The sequence below is a fragment of the Aythya fuligula genome, unplaced genomic scaffold (assembly GCF_009819795.1).
Source record: "Aythya fuligula isolate bAytFul2 unplaced genomic scaffold, bAytFul2.pri scaffold_64_arrow_ctg1, whole genome shotgun sequence".
In the NCBI taxonomy this organism is placed as follows: Eukaryota; Metazoa; Chordata; class Aves; order Anseriformes; family Anatidae; genus Aythya; species Aythya fuligula.
In genome coordinates, this window is record NW_022473998.1 from 15,361 (window position 1) to 29,813 (window position 14,453).

Genomic DNA, 14,453 nt, shown 5'->3' on the forward strand with positions numbered 1-14,453 from the left:
TTTCCTAACACGCCGCACACTCCACACTGTTATAAATGGCTCAGCCTTCAAAATAGGATTAAATAAAAAAATAGGGTTTATTAAAAGAATAGAGGTAAGCAAACAGCGCTGGGTGCACCGGGAGTCTTGCGCAGGGCGCGGAGCGGAGTGGGCAGAGCCGCGCGGGTCCAGGCCTCTCCCACCTCCTCCTCCTTCTCGGCGCCGTGCCCTGCTGTGCTGTGCCGTGCTGCGCTCCGGCTTGGCCCCGTCACTGTGAAGGTTCACCATGTCTGACAGAAAGGCTGTCATCAAGAATGCAGACATGTCCGAGGACATGCAGCAGAAAGCCGTTGACTGTGCCACGCAGGCAATGGAGAAGTACAACATAGAAAAGGACATTGCAGCGTATATAAAGAAGGAATTTGACAAGAAATACAACCCAACTTGGCACTGCATTGTTGGCAGAAACTTTGGCAGCTATGTAACACACGAGACAAAGCACTTCATCTATTTTTACTTGGGTCAGGTTGCAATTTTTCTCTTCAAGTCTGGATAGGAAGTAGGAGCAAGTGAAATTCAGACTGTAATGCACTGATGGCTGAAGCCACGACTCCGTTTAACATGGCTATGCCGCTGCATGGACTGTATACTATATTTAATGTGTATATGTTGCAGTAAAATTCTACTTCTGTTTAGTTGCCTGGGAAGAAGGTGGCATTTTTTGTTACTGCTTTTTTTGGTTGTATTGCACTAGGAAACCTGTAAATGCTTAAACAATAGCCTTTACGTGGGAAGAAATAAAACTATTCCACTACAGCTCCCTCAGTGGTAACTCCTTCTTTGAGGCTGGGAAAACTTTGGGCAGGCCAAAAAGCCCCTGACTTCCTTACTGAGTTTTACTAGACTGTTAATCTTGTCATGAGGAGCAAAGCCAGTGTGAGCCTCCGAACCCACCCTGCAGACTGTAGAGAGTTGTCTCTCCCAGTAACCTCAGTGCAGGTACCTAAACCACCTGGAAGCTGGTGGGGTGGCTCTTCTTTACATGGCTTTCACACAAGTTGAACTCCACCTTGGACTGTGATAACCAGATGTGCAGCTGGCACACTCAGGGTTCTTTCAGTACCCATCACTGTATTTTTGGCTCTGTTGAAGCGTTGACCTAGACTTGTAAGCACCTCATCCTGGTCTAGAAGGCTTCAAAAAGCACCCCTTGAGCTGCTACTTGCTGCAGGAAGCAGCGTGCTGTGGCTGAAGTCTTTAGACCCTGGTGCTGAGATCTAAAGTTGGCCACACGGCCCACCCCTGAACGGAGTAGGATATCAAATTGGTGACTGCTGACAACAGCTATTTGGCATGTTCATAGCCAGTTGTCTCAACACTGCCTTAACTTGATGCTCTCCTTTAAAACAAGCTAATCATGTGGAAGACTTGTAAGTGTACGTCCCAAAGGACTAGCTTTGCGCACAATTCCGAGAATTGTGCTTCTGAAGATCTCCAAGGATGGAGACGCCACAGCCTCTCGGGGCAACCTGTTCCAGCAAAGACACCGTCGTGTTACCAACACTGTTTCAGCCACAACTCTGAAGCATAGGACCTGCTTCGGCAGCCAGAGAAGCTGCGGGCTAAACAGCAGCGTGGCACAGCTGTGGCTCTGCCGCTGAAAGCTTCTCCACAGCTTGCTCTTAAAGCAAGGAGCAGGGAATCTTCCTGCGGCTGCCCAGGGCTTTCCTCTCGCAGCCCCGCCAGAGCCTGCCTCAAGCCACCTCTCCGCCACCTCCACCAGCCCCTGCTCTGGAAGACGAGGGACACAGAGCGCCTCCCCTGACACGTGGGGCTACAGAGTCAAAGCCATCAGCCTGTCCCAGCCCCAGTGAGCACAGCGCTGCGGTGATGGTGGAGAGCCAGGGACGTGCCCGACATGCCTGCAGTGTCTCTGACAAAGAGCTGGATGAAACAGCTGAGATCATCGTCACTGCAGTCTGTAGCCATCATCCAGGGAGCCCCGAGCAAGGCACCAAGACATGGAGGAGATGGACCACTGCTCTGGAAGGGCACCATCGCCAGGCAAGTTCAGGATAAAAGGCTGACGGCAGAGTCCCTGCTTAACCCAGCCAAGGCAGGGGTGAGACGCAAAGTCAGCAGAGACAAATCCACCTCAAATCCAGGCTCTTCGAAATGCTCCCTTGGCCACAGGGCACAGGGTGCCTTCTCCCACAGCAGAGCCTGCAGACTGTACTTCCTCAGCCTCTGCCTTGGCTGGAGGCCCTCCCAGGAAGTCCAACAAAGACCCTCCCACTGCAAAAGCAGCACCATGAGAAGGAGATGTGGCTTCTCCCTCGGCTGGAGGCCGTGTGAGGGACACTAAGGAAGCGGCTCTCTCTGAATCAGCAGCTGCAGAGTCCTCTTCACAGGCCTTTCCTGAGGAAGTGTGCAGCTCATGCAACTGCTCCCTCGGGCACAGGGCACAGGGTGCCTTCTTCCACAGCAGAGCCTGTAGACTGTACTCCCTCAGCCTCTGCCTTGGCTGGAGGCCCTCTCAGGGAGGCCCACAAAAGCCCCCCTCCATGCAGAAGCAGCACCATGTGAAGGAGACACCGATTCGCCCTGGGCTGCTGACCCTGTGGGAAAAGACATTGAAGCCCCTCTTGATCAAGTAGCAGCACCAGAGGAAGAAGTGGCTTCTCTCTGGGCTGGAGGCCCTGTGTGGGAAGCCAGTGAAACCACTCCTGCTGCAAGATTTCCTTCAGTACGAAGAAAAAGACAGGCCACATGGGTCTAGATGCTGTTGGCCAGCACTCACAGCCATGCTGGGGACAGCCCAAGGCCTCAGCGAGGTTGTGGCATGGGAGGAAACCAGAACTTCAAAATGGCCGCCAGTGCTGACACTGCATGTGTCAGGAGGTGCCCTGTCAGGAAGAGGCTTTCCTCCCTCTGTTCACTAAGGCAGCATCTGTCTCGTAGGGTCACTAGCGAGGTGTGCAACCCGGGACAAAAAGCCACCTCTCACCACTTCTCAGCAGAGAAGTTCCCCAAAATTGCAAGAAGAGTTAGCACCCGGCCTCCCACAGCCCTGCAGCCCCCACTGAGGACTTGGGAGACACAGTATTTGCCCTCCTCTCCACATCCATGAGCATTGCCTTAGCCTCGAATGAGAGAGCCATGAGGGAGGCAATGCTTTGTCCCTTACGCAGACCTCCCAGGAGCAAAGGCCGCATAACACCACCTCTCCTCACAGCAGGGCCCCAGAATTGAAGAAGATTTAGCACCCTGCCAAAAAAACAGCCCTGCAGCCCGTGCTGAAGAAATGGAAGAAGAAGTAAAGGCCTTACTCTCCAGTGTCATTAGCAATGCAATAGCCTGCAGCGAGAGACCTACAAGGGAGGTAACGCTTCCTCCCTTGGACAAGGTCCGAGGAGCAAAGGCCGCAAAACACCACCTCTCATCATAGAAGTGCCCGAAAATTTGAAAAAGAGTCAGTGCCCTGCCAAAAACCAGCCCTGCAGCCCCTGCCAAGGACACAGAAGACCCAGTAAAGGCCTTCGTCTCCAGTGGCATTTGCGATGCCATAACCTGGAACTAGGGAGCCACGAGGGAGGCAAGGCTTTCTACCTTGGGCAGAGGACCCAGAAGCAGAGACCACAAGACAATACCTCTACCCAGAGCAGTGCCCCAGAACTTAAAGAAGACCTGGCAAAGACGACGGCTAAAAGCCAGGAACATGGTCAATGACTGGCAGAATTGGGGGACCTGGCACACACGGGGAGCACAGTGCCAGCAACAAGATGAGCCAGGGTCCAGACAGACATGGAGAGGAGGTGGACCACTGCTCTGCCAGGGCCTGAGCCTAGGTATGTGCAGGAACAACGGCTGCCATCAGAGACCCTGCACCAGCTAGCCCAGGCCGCATTGAGAAGCAAAAGCAACACAGAGAGCAAAATGTCAAACCCAGGCAGGGGAGAGGCAAGTATGTGTGAAGCCTGGGCCAGGGCAGGAAAGAAAGCAGTCCTGTGGGATGGGATGAAGAGGAAGACGTTGTCATCCTCAACTCCAGGATCAAGCCCAGGTTCGCCAGCCTCTTCACAGACCCACAGGACATTCCCCAGGAAGAGGGCAGCTCATCCAGCAGTGTGGACAGGGAGGCAGCACAAGAAGCAGAACACCCAGCAAGCGCCTCTCCTGGCTCACTGGAGTCCACAGAAACTTCATCATCAGCTGCTCCCCTGGCAGAAGGTCCAGGGGAAGAGAGGCACAGCACGCCTCTCACTGCAACAGCACTGGCAGAGAGCAGGCCAGCAAGTCCTCCACCAGCCCCGTTTCTGGAAGATGAGGGACACAGAGCGCCTCCCTTGACACGAGGGGCTCCGAAGTCAAAGCCATCAGCCTGTCCCAGCCCCAGTGAGCACAGCGCTGCCGTGATGGTGGAGAGGCAGGGACATGCCCGACATGCCTCCAGTGCCTATGATGGAGATCTGCATGAAACAGTGGAGACCATCATATCTGCAGTCTTACACTGTGCTGTAGCCATGAGCCAGGGAGCCGTGAGCAAGGCACCGAGTGCTCCCTTGTCCACAAGGCCAGGATGAGGCCGAGAGAATGCAGCTGCCAGCCGTGCCGCCTTTGCCAAGGCTGGCAGCGACTCAGGCAGCAGCACCCAAGCAAGTGCCTGCAGCACAGGCATCATCGTCTGAAAGGGCCACTTGCAAGCTGCCCCCTCTGCAAGCAGCAGCCTCTGCTTCTTCAGGGGGAGGAAGGGCAAAGTCATTGGGAACAGAGGCCCGCAGCCAGCAAGAGCTTTTGCCACCTCTTCCCTGCATCTCTGGCAACAGGGACAGGGCAGTGAGGGCAGGGAGGCGGGAACGTGGCCCACACAGCCCTGTGGCCCCTGACGAGGACGTGGGCAATACAGTACGGTCCTTCGTGTCCACTGTCATAACAAACGCTCTAGCCTGCAACGAGGGAGCCAGCAGCAAGGCAAGGCTTTCTCCCTCAGGCAGAGGTCCCGGGGCCAAAGGCCCCAGAACACCACCTCTCGCCACAGCAGCGGCCCAAAACTGGAAGAGTCGGCACTCGTCCAAAAGCAGCCTTGCATCCCCTGCTGAAGAAATGGAAGACCCAGTAAAGGCCTTCGTCTCCAGTGCAATAAGAAATGCCCTTGCCTGGAACCAGGGAGCCATGAGGGAGGCAAGGCTTCCTCCCGTGGGCAGACGTCCCACGAGCAAAGGACACAGAACACCACCTCAGCCCGCAACTGGGCCCCAGAATTTAAAGAAGAGCCGGCACCCTGCCCCACACAGCCCTGCAGACTCTTGCACGGCACTGCGGGACACAGCACAGTCCCGCGTGTCTGAAGTGCCGGAGAAGACGCAAAAAAGCTGGGAACACGGCCAACCATCAGCAGCACTTGGGGACCTGGCACAAACGGGGTGCAACTTGAGAGCAACAAGTTCAGCCGGGGTCCAGACAGACATGGAGAGGACGTGGACGACTTCTCTGCCAGGGCCCGATTCCCGGGTATGCGCAGGAACAACAGCTGCCCGGAAAGACCCTGCACCAGCTAGCCCAGGCCAGGGTGAGAAGCAAAAGCAACGGAGAGAGAAACACGTCAAACCCAGGCAGGGGACAGGCAAGGATGTGACAAGCCAGGGCCGGGGCAGGAAAGAAAGCAGTCCTGTGGGATGGAACGAAGAGGAGGAGATCGTCATCCTCAACTCCTGGATCAACCCCAGGTTCGCCAGCCTCTTCACAGACCCACAGGACGTTCCCCAGGAAGAGGGCAGCGCAGCCAGCAGTGTGGACAGGGAGGCAGCACAAGAAGCAGAACACCCAGCAAGCGCCTCTCCTGGCTCGCTGCAAACCACGGACACTGCCCCATCAGCTGCTCCCCTGGCAGAATGTCCCGAGGAAGAGAGGCACAGCACGCCTCTCACTTCAACAACAGCAGCACAGAGCAGGCCAGCAAGTCCTCCAGCAGCCCCTGCTCTGGAAGATGAGGGACACAGGACGCCTCCCCTGACACGTGGGGCTCCACAGTCAAAACCATCAGCCTGTCCAAGCCCCAGTGAGCACAGCACTGCGGTGATGGTTGAGAGGCAGGGACATGCCCGACATGCCTCCAGTGCCTGTGATGAAGATCTGCATGAAACAGTGGAGACCATCATTTCTGCAGTCCTACGCCGTGCTGTAGCCATGAGCCAGGGAGCCGTGAGCAAGGCAGCAAGTGCTCCCTCGGCCACAGGACCCAGCGTGCCTCCTCCCACAGCAGAGCCTGCAGACTCTACATCCTCAGCATCTGCCTTGGCTGGAGCACTGGGGGACCTGGCACACACGGGGAGCACAGGGAGAGCAACGACATGGAGAGGAGGCGGACCACATTCACCCCTTTTGATCTACATACATAGAGCAAGTAGGCCGGGCTGCCCACTCGCTCTCAGGAGAGCAGCTCTGTCAGGAGGCAGCAGCTCCCCTGGGTGCCCGTTGGAGTTCTTGGTCAGAGGACCTGGAGCATAGCATGGAGCACCAGAATAAGGATGACTCCCAGCCCGCTGAAGGGCAGCGGAGCGTACAGGAGCGGCGCCAGGTGAGGCTCGGGGAGCGAGACAGGGACAGCAGCGTGACGGGATGGCACGGAGAGCACCAGGATGAGGAGAACGGTGCTGCAGCGAGCCGGCCAGCTGGCCCTGAGCCCCTCGGACCTGGACACAGTTGTTCCCAAACCTGGGGCTTCTCCATGAAGAGCCCACCCCCAGGACAGCCAAAGCCCACGTGGCCCTGGCAGTTCTGTGCCCAGAGGCACAAAGAGCAGCGTGGCCTAATTCAACCTGGCTGTGCGCAGCCAGGAGCTGCCTCCACCGTCCCTCCATGCGGACAGGCTGCCAGTGCGGTCGTGCCCAGAGAGCGTGCGTCACACTGGCAGCTGCCACACGGAGTCGGGAGCCCCAGGAGGGTTCGGTCGAACATCTTTGGCAGCCCTGGCAGCCTGCGACAAGCAGGCAGCACTTGCAGGAGCAGACAGGCAGGGCACTACCCTGGCAGGCTGAGCCCCGCTCTGCGTGGGCAGCTGCCAGGGCGTGCCGGGGGCCGCTTAAGGGCAGCTCACAGCAGCACTTCTAGCGGGGACACGGAGCAGAATGGCAGAAATGGCCCAAGTAACTTGGCCTTTCTTCTGGCTTCTCTTGCAGATGGAGAAGAAGCCGCAAGACGTGAAGACACTGCCTCACCGTGGGGTGAGGCAGGCCGAGAGAATGCAGCTGCCAGCCGTGCCGCCTTTGCCAAGGCTGGCAGCGACTCAGGCAGCAGCACCCAAGCAAGTGCCTGCAGCACAGGCATCATCGTCTGAAAGGGCCACTTGCAAGCTGTCCCCTCTGCAAGCAGCAGCCTCTGCTTCTTCAGGGGGAGGAAGGGCAAAGTCATTGGGAACAGAGGCCCGCAGCCAGCAAGAGCTTTTGCCACCTCTTCCCTGCATCTCTGGCAACAGGGACAGGGCAGTGAGGGCAGGGAGGCGGGAACGTGGCCCACACAGCCCTGTGGCCCCTGACGAGGACGTGGGCAATACAGTACGGTCCTTCGTGTCCACTGTCATAACAAACGCTCTAGCCTGCAACGAGGGAGCCAGCAGCAAGGCAAGGCTTTCTCCCTCAGGCAGAGGTCCCGGGGCCAAAGGCCCCAGAACACCACCTCTCGCCACAGCAGCGGCCCAAAACTGGAAGAGTCGGCACTCGTCCAAAAGCAGCCTTGCATCCCCTGCTGAAGAAATGGAAGACCCAGTAAAGGCCTTCGTCTCCAGTGCAATAAGAAATGCCCTTGCCTGGAACCAGGGAGCCATGAGGGAGGCAAGGCTTCCTCCCGTGGGCAGACGTCCCACGAGCAAAGGACACAGAACACCAACTCAGCCCGCAACTGGGCCCCAGAATTTAAAGAAGAGCCGGTACCCTGCCCCACACAGCCCTGCAGACTCTTGCACGGCACTGCGGGACACAGCACAGTCCCGCGTGTCTGAAGTGCCGGAGAAGACGCAAAAAAGCTGGGAACACGGCCAACGATCAGCAGCACTTGGGGACCTGGCACAAACGGGGTGCAACTTGAGAGCAACAAGTTCAGCCGGGGTCCAGACAGACATGGAGAGGACGTGGACGACTTCTCTGCCAGGGCCCGATTCCCGGGTATGCGCAGGAACAACAGCTGCCCGGAAAGACCCTGCAGCAGCTAGCCCAGGCCAGGGTGAGAAGCAAAAGCAACGGAGAGAGAAACACGTCAAACCCAGGCAGGGGACAGGCAAGGATGTGACAAGCCAGGGCCGGGGCAGGAAAGAAAGCAGTCCTGTGGGATGGAACGAAGAGGAGGAGATCGTCATCCTCAACTCCTGGATCAACCCCAGGTTCGCCAGCCTCTTCACAGACCCACAGGACGTTCCCCAGGAAGAGGGCAGCGCAGCCAGCAGTGTGGACAGGGAGGCAGCACAAGAAGCAGAACACCCAGCAAGCGCCTCTCCTGGCTCGCTGCAAACCACGGACACTGCCCCATCAGCTGCTCCCCTGGCAGAATGTCCCGAGGAAGAGAGGCACAGCACGCCTCTCACTTCAACAACAGCAGCACAGAGCAGGCCAGCAAGTCCTCCAGCAGCCCCTGCTCTGGAAGATGAGGGACACAGAGCGCCTCCCCTGACACGTGGGGCTCCACAGTCAAAACCATCAGCCTGTCCAAGCCCCAGTGAGCACAGCACTGCGGTGATGGTTGAGAGGCAGGGACATGCCCGACATGCCTCCAGTGCCTGTGATGAAGATCTGCATGAAACAGTGGAGACCATCATTTCTGCAGTCCTACGCCGTGCTGTAGCCATGAGCCAGGGAGCCGTGAGCAAGGCAGCAAGTGCTCCCTCGGCCACAGGACCCAGCGTGCCTCCTCCCAGAGCAGAGCCTGCAGACTCTACATCCTCAGCATCTGCCTTGGCTGGAGCACTGGGGGACCTGGCACACACGGGGAGCACAGGGAGAGCAACGACATGGAGAGGAGGCGGACCACATTCACCCCTTTTGATCTACATACATAGAGCAAGTAGGCCGGGCTGCCCACTCGCTCTCAGGAGAGCAGCTCTGTCAGGAGGCAGCAGCTCCCCTGGGTGCCCGTTGGAGTTCTTGGTCAGAGGACCTGGAGCATAGCATGGAGCACCAGAATAAGGATGACTCCCAGCCCGCTGCAGGGCAGCTCACAGCAGCACTTCTAGCGGGGACACGGAGCAGAATGGCAGAAATGGCCCAAGTAACTTGGCCTTTCTCGTCGCCTTCTCTTGCAGATGGAGAAGAAGCTGCAAGACATGAAGACGCTGCCACACCGTGGGGTGCAGCAGGCCGAGGGAATGCAGCTGCCAGCCGTGCCGCCTTTGCCAAGGCTGGCAGCGACTCTCAAGCAAGTGCCTGCAGCACAGACATCATCATCTGAAAGGGCCACTTGCAAGCTGCCCCCTCTGCAAGCAGCAGCCTCTGCATCTTCTGCCAGAGGAAGAGCAAAGGCATCGGGCACAGAGGCCCACAGCCAGCGAGAGCTTTTGCCAGCTCTTCCCTGCAAATCTGGCGACAGGGACAGGGCAGTGAGGGCAGAGAGGGGGGAACGTGGCCCACGCAGCCCTGTGGCGGTGGTGGAGAGCCAGGGACGTGCCCGACATGCCTGCAGTGTCTCTGACGAAGAGCTGGATGAAAGAGTTGAGACCATCGTTGCTGCAGTCCTATTCCACTCTGTAGCCATCATCCAGGGAGCCCCAAGCAAGGCAGCAAGTGCTCCCTGGGTCACAGTGCCCAGGCTGCCTCCTCCCACAGCAGAGGCTGCAGAATGTACATCCTCGGCCTCTGCCTTGGCCGGAGGCCCTGTGGGGGAGGCCAGTGAAGCCCCTCTCGCTGCAGCAGCAACGCCCCAAGAAGAAGGTGGAGAAGGGGCTTCTGCTTTTGGGTTTCTTTCCCAAAGATTTTGGAGATCAGTCACATTTGCCCCTTTTGATCTACATGCATAGAGCAACTAGCAGTAATTACAGCACACGCTCTCCTGTGAGGCTACTAATAAACCCAATACCACTTGGTTCTGGAGTACTGTGGTGGTTTGACTCAGGTGAGCAGCCGAGCTCCACCACAACCGCTCTCTCACTCCCCCTCTCCTCAAAGAGGAAGGGGGAGAAAATACAACACAGCGAACTCGAGGTTGGAGATGAGAAAGGTTTAATTAAAGGTGTTAGAAATGGCTCGTTCTTCAAAATAGGATTAAATAAAAAGTAGGATTTATTAAAAGAATATAAAAGAATAGAGGTAAGCAAACAGCGCTGGGTGCACCGGGAGTCTCCGCTCCACCAGGACGCACACCAGCCACATCAAGTAGCTGATTTTTATACTCCTAGACTAATACATATTCATTACTACTTCTAAAAAAAAAATAGGTTATTATAATTAGCTTCCGGGGTCCAGTCCCTCCTACTGGAGCATGCGCATCAGTCTCCGCTGGTCCCTCTGGGGGTCTCTAGGGGTCTTTCATGCTGAAGGCTCGTAGTCTTCCTCTCCAAGGTTTTTTTCTTGTCCTTCCCCTTTGTACTTCCGTGGCACCGTGTCAAGTTTACACAGCATCCCCTGCAGGTCTTGTCTCCTAGCCGTCCTTCAGCTTCTTTTTTTTCTTCTTCTTAATCTCTTGGCCACCTGGCCAGATATCAGAGGCCTGCATAGTATCCCATAACAGTCACTAGTTGTTATCAGTTGTTCTGAAACCCCCAGAAACCATCAGACTTCATACAAACACAAATAGCTTTCTTATTGACACTTCACAAATAATTAAAACATTCCTCAGCAGCCGTTCACAGGGACAGTCACACCTATAGCAGTGTTAAGTTAATCTCAAAGAAGACAACAAAAAAGGCTGTAACTGTTAGAAATAGAAGTCCGGAATAACAAAAGCAAACAGGTTCATAAATTTGAGGAGTATTTTCTGAAGACTTGATAAATTGACTAGAATGAGGGGGAGACTGGGACACACTGCATCTGTGGTTCAAGAATTAAATTGCCAGTGCAGGGCCCAGAGGCAGACAGGACTGTTCTTTATGGACACAAATTGTTAAAACATTCTTCACAATCCCTTATCTTCTTTTTAATATCCTCAATTTGTGTCTCTTCTGTTGTTAATAACTGGATTTCATCAGTCCGTTCTTGGAGGGTCCAATTCTTAAGCATCATAATTGACATATCCCCTTCCTTTTTTAATGAAGTTATTACAAATGTACTATTTATCACCCGGTGTATTAATAATGTAAGGCAAGGTATCATACAAGGTATAAACAATAACATCATTACACCACATAAGAATAAAAATAACACTCTTTTAACCCATGGTCCACCAGGCAGCCATGAAAAGAAATCCCATTCCATATCCTTCCAGGTTTGTGCTGGGACGTGGGCCAATTTTCTAATTTCCTTTACAAGTTCATTTACAGCTTTTCTTTCTGTTGTGGTTTAACCCAGCGGGCAGCTAAACAACACACAGCCGCTCGCTCACCTCCCCCCCTCCTTCTCTGGGATGGGAGAGAGAAATGGGAAAGTGAAGCCTGTGAGTTGAGATAAAAACAAGAAAATAATATCAATAATAATAATAACAATAATGATGATAATAGTACTACTAGTAATAATGTGTACGAAACAAGTGATGCACAATGCAGTTGCTCACCACCTGCTGTCCGATGCCCAGCCTAACCCCGAGCAGTCCGGCCCTCCTCCCAGCCTGCCTGCTGGCAGGACAGTGAGAAGCTGAAACATCCTTGGCTTGGTGTAAGCACTGCTCTGTAACAATTAGAACATCAGCATATTATTAGCATTCTTCTCATCCTAAACCAGAACATAACATTCTATCAGCTACTAGGAAGAAACACCCTTTTTATCAATCTTTAAACAGCAATTACTAAAGCTAAATTTTCCACGGACTTCTCCTTCTTGTGCTAGTAAATAATCCAAAGCTAGGCAATTTTGATACAAAGCAGTTCTCATCTTGGTATTTTGCTTTGCAATTAATCCAAGTGCACCTCCGGTTTTATTTATAACTATTTCTATTACAGCTAATAACCTAATTATTCTATTAAGTATATGGGGTCCTATAGCCCCAGGATCTGTCTTCTGCCCACGTAGCTGGATCATAATAGGCAAACGCCTTCAGTCAAGGGGTTGGGCCCGCTTTCAGGGTCGATTCAGGCTTGTGTTACCGTTTGGCCTGTCAGGGTGATCCAGCTCCTGGAAAACGAATCACAATTTTATATAGGTTTAAAAAAAAGGTTCTTATGTTATTTTCTCGGGACAAGCTGACCTTAGTGTGGGAAAAGTCCGGTCGAGGCCCTCTCACTCGGCAGTCAATACCCATAGGGGTTGCCTCCCTCGGTAGACTATACACACCGCAGTGCAGGGTCCTGCCCCGGTCTTGCCTTTTCCCTTTCCTCCCTTCAGGCTTGTCCCCTTTATTTGGCATCCTTAATTCATGCAGAGCCTCGTTGCCAGAATATTAGTCCCTCTTTAGCCTTAGTTTCAGTTCCCCAGGAGGGGACTCAACCCTCCAAGTTTCAGTAGTTACTGGTCCTTTTATTCTGGATGCGTGGGTCCCTTTCTGCAGTTCTCACAGCTGTTTCAGTAGTCAGTAAAACCAGGTACAGTCCCTCGCACTGAGGGTTCAATGGTTCTTCCCTCCAGGTTTTTATTAAGATCTTGTCTCCTGGTTGTATCTTATGAATAGCAAACCCCAGTGGGGCGTTTTGTGCTAAAATTCCCTCTTCCCTTAATTGTTGTAGTTGTTTCCCTGTCATAATCACATATTTCTGGCTTTCCTAATTCTCTATCAAAGTATAATCCAATGGCATTCCTTGGGAATACGGCATTCCATAGAACATCTCATAAGGTGAGACACCTGTTTCACTATGGGGCATAGTCCTAATATGCAGTAATGCTAGTGGCAAACATTTTATCCAAGACAGTTGGGTTTCAATCATTGATTTAGCCAATTGTTGTTTAATCGTTTGATTCATTCTCTCAACTCGTCCTGAAGTTTGTGGATGCCATGGAGTATGGTATTCCCATTTAATGCCTAGGGCTGTGGTTAAGTCCCGTAACAGCTTAGATGTGAAATGTGTCCCCTGGTCAGAGTCAATGCTCCCTACCAACCCAAAACGCGGTAGTATATTTTCCATCAAAATTTTATTTGCCATAGCGGCAGTTGGCCTCGCCACAGGGTAGGCCTCTACCCAATGGGTTAGTTGATCCACTAGCACCAACAAATATTTATATTGTCCTATTTTGGGTAGCTCGGTGAAATCACCCTGTACTCTTTCAAATGGCCTATATGCGATCCTCCGTCCCCCAGTAGGTGCTTGCCTCACACTTTTCTTATTTACCTTCTGACATGTTAGACACCCTTGAGCAATTTGCCGAGCAATCTCATATATCCCAACGCCCCCGTGAAATTTTAAAAACTGACCGCTCAATGCTCGAGTTCCCCAACGGGGCTGTAAATGCATCCGAAAGAGCAGCTTCTTTCTCGACTCTTAGGCAGTATCTCTCTGCCATCTGGCAGGATCCACTTTTCTCCCTCCTGCTCAAAAGATTGCAATAATTTTTCCAAAGTTTGTTGTCCTGGTTTCAGTTAGAACAGAATTTTCTTCCTAGTAGCTGGTGGAATGCTGTGTTTTGGCTTGGGATGAGAAGAGTGCTGATAACACCCCGATGTTTTAATTGTTGCAGAGCAGTGCTTATACCAAGCCAAGGACATCTCAGCCTTTTGCTCTGTCCTGCCAACAGGCAGGCTGGGGGTGCAGTAAGAGCTGGGAGGGGACAGACCCAGGACAGGCGACCCAAATTAGCCAAAGGGGTATTCCATACCATCTGACGTCATGCTAAACAATATATAGGGGTGGCTAGCCGGGGGAGGGGGCCAGACTGCTTGGGGTTAGGCTGGGCATCGGTCAGCGGGTGGTGAGCAATTGCATTGTGCATCACTTGTTTGTACATATTATTAGTAGCAGTACTATTATCACCATTGTATTGTTATTGTTATTGTTATTGTTATTGTTATTGTTATTGTTATTGTTATTGTTATTGTTATTGTTATTGTTATTTTCCTGTCTTATTAAACTGTCTTTATCTCAACTCTCGGGCTTCACTTTCCATTTCTCTCTCCCGTCCCAGAGAGGGAGGGGGAGGGGGAGCGAACGGCTGCGTGGTGTTTAGCTGCCGGCCGGGTTAAACCACGACATTTGTAAAAGAGGTTAGGAGACTCAGTAAACCCCTGTGGTAGTACTGTCCATCGTAACTGGTGTCTCCTTCCTGTTTCTGGGTTCTCCCATTCAAAAGCAAAATAATCCCTCGATTTTTCTTCTAATGGACATGCCCAAAAAGCATCCTACAGGTCTATTACATGTACACTATACCAACTATATTGTGGGGTGTCCTGCTTTCAGTTAGGACAGAGAGAATTTT

At 53.3% G+C, this 14,453-nt stretch overlaps 1 protein-coding gene across 1 annotated transcript; it reads left to right on the forward strand.

The window, feature by feature from the left end:
• Nucleotides 1–226: 226 nt before the first annotated feature.
• On the forward strand, nt 227–551 carry LOC116501683 (dynein light chain 2, cytoplasmic-like). Its single transcript, XM_032207260.1, has one exon. The coding sequence runs from the start codon at nt 266–268 to the stop codon at nt 533–535; it is 270 nt and encodes an 89-aa protein (XP_032063151.1). The 5' UTR covers nt 227–265; the 3' UTR covers nt 536–551.
• Nucleotides 552–14,453: the final 13,902 nt, after the last annotated feature.

Bases quoted from the DNA above. Each gene is read 5' to 3' on its own strand.
- LOC116501683 (XM_032207260.1), top strand. From the start codon at position 266: ATGTCTGACAGAAAGGCTGTCATCAAGAATGCAGACATGTCCGAGGAC.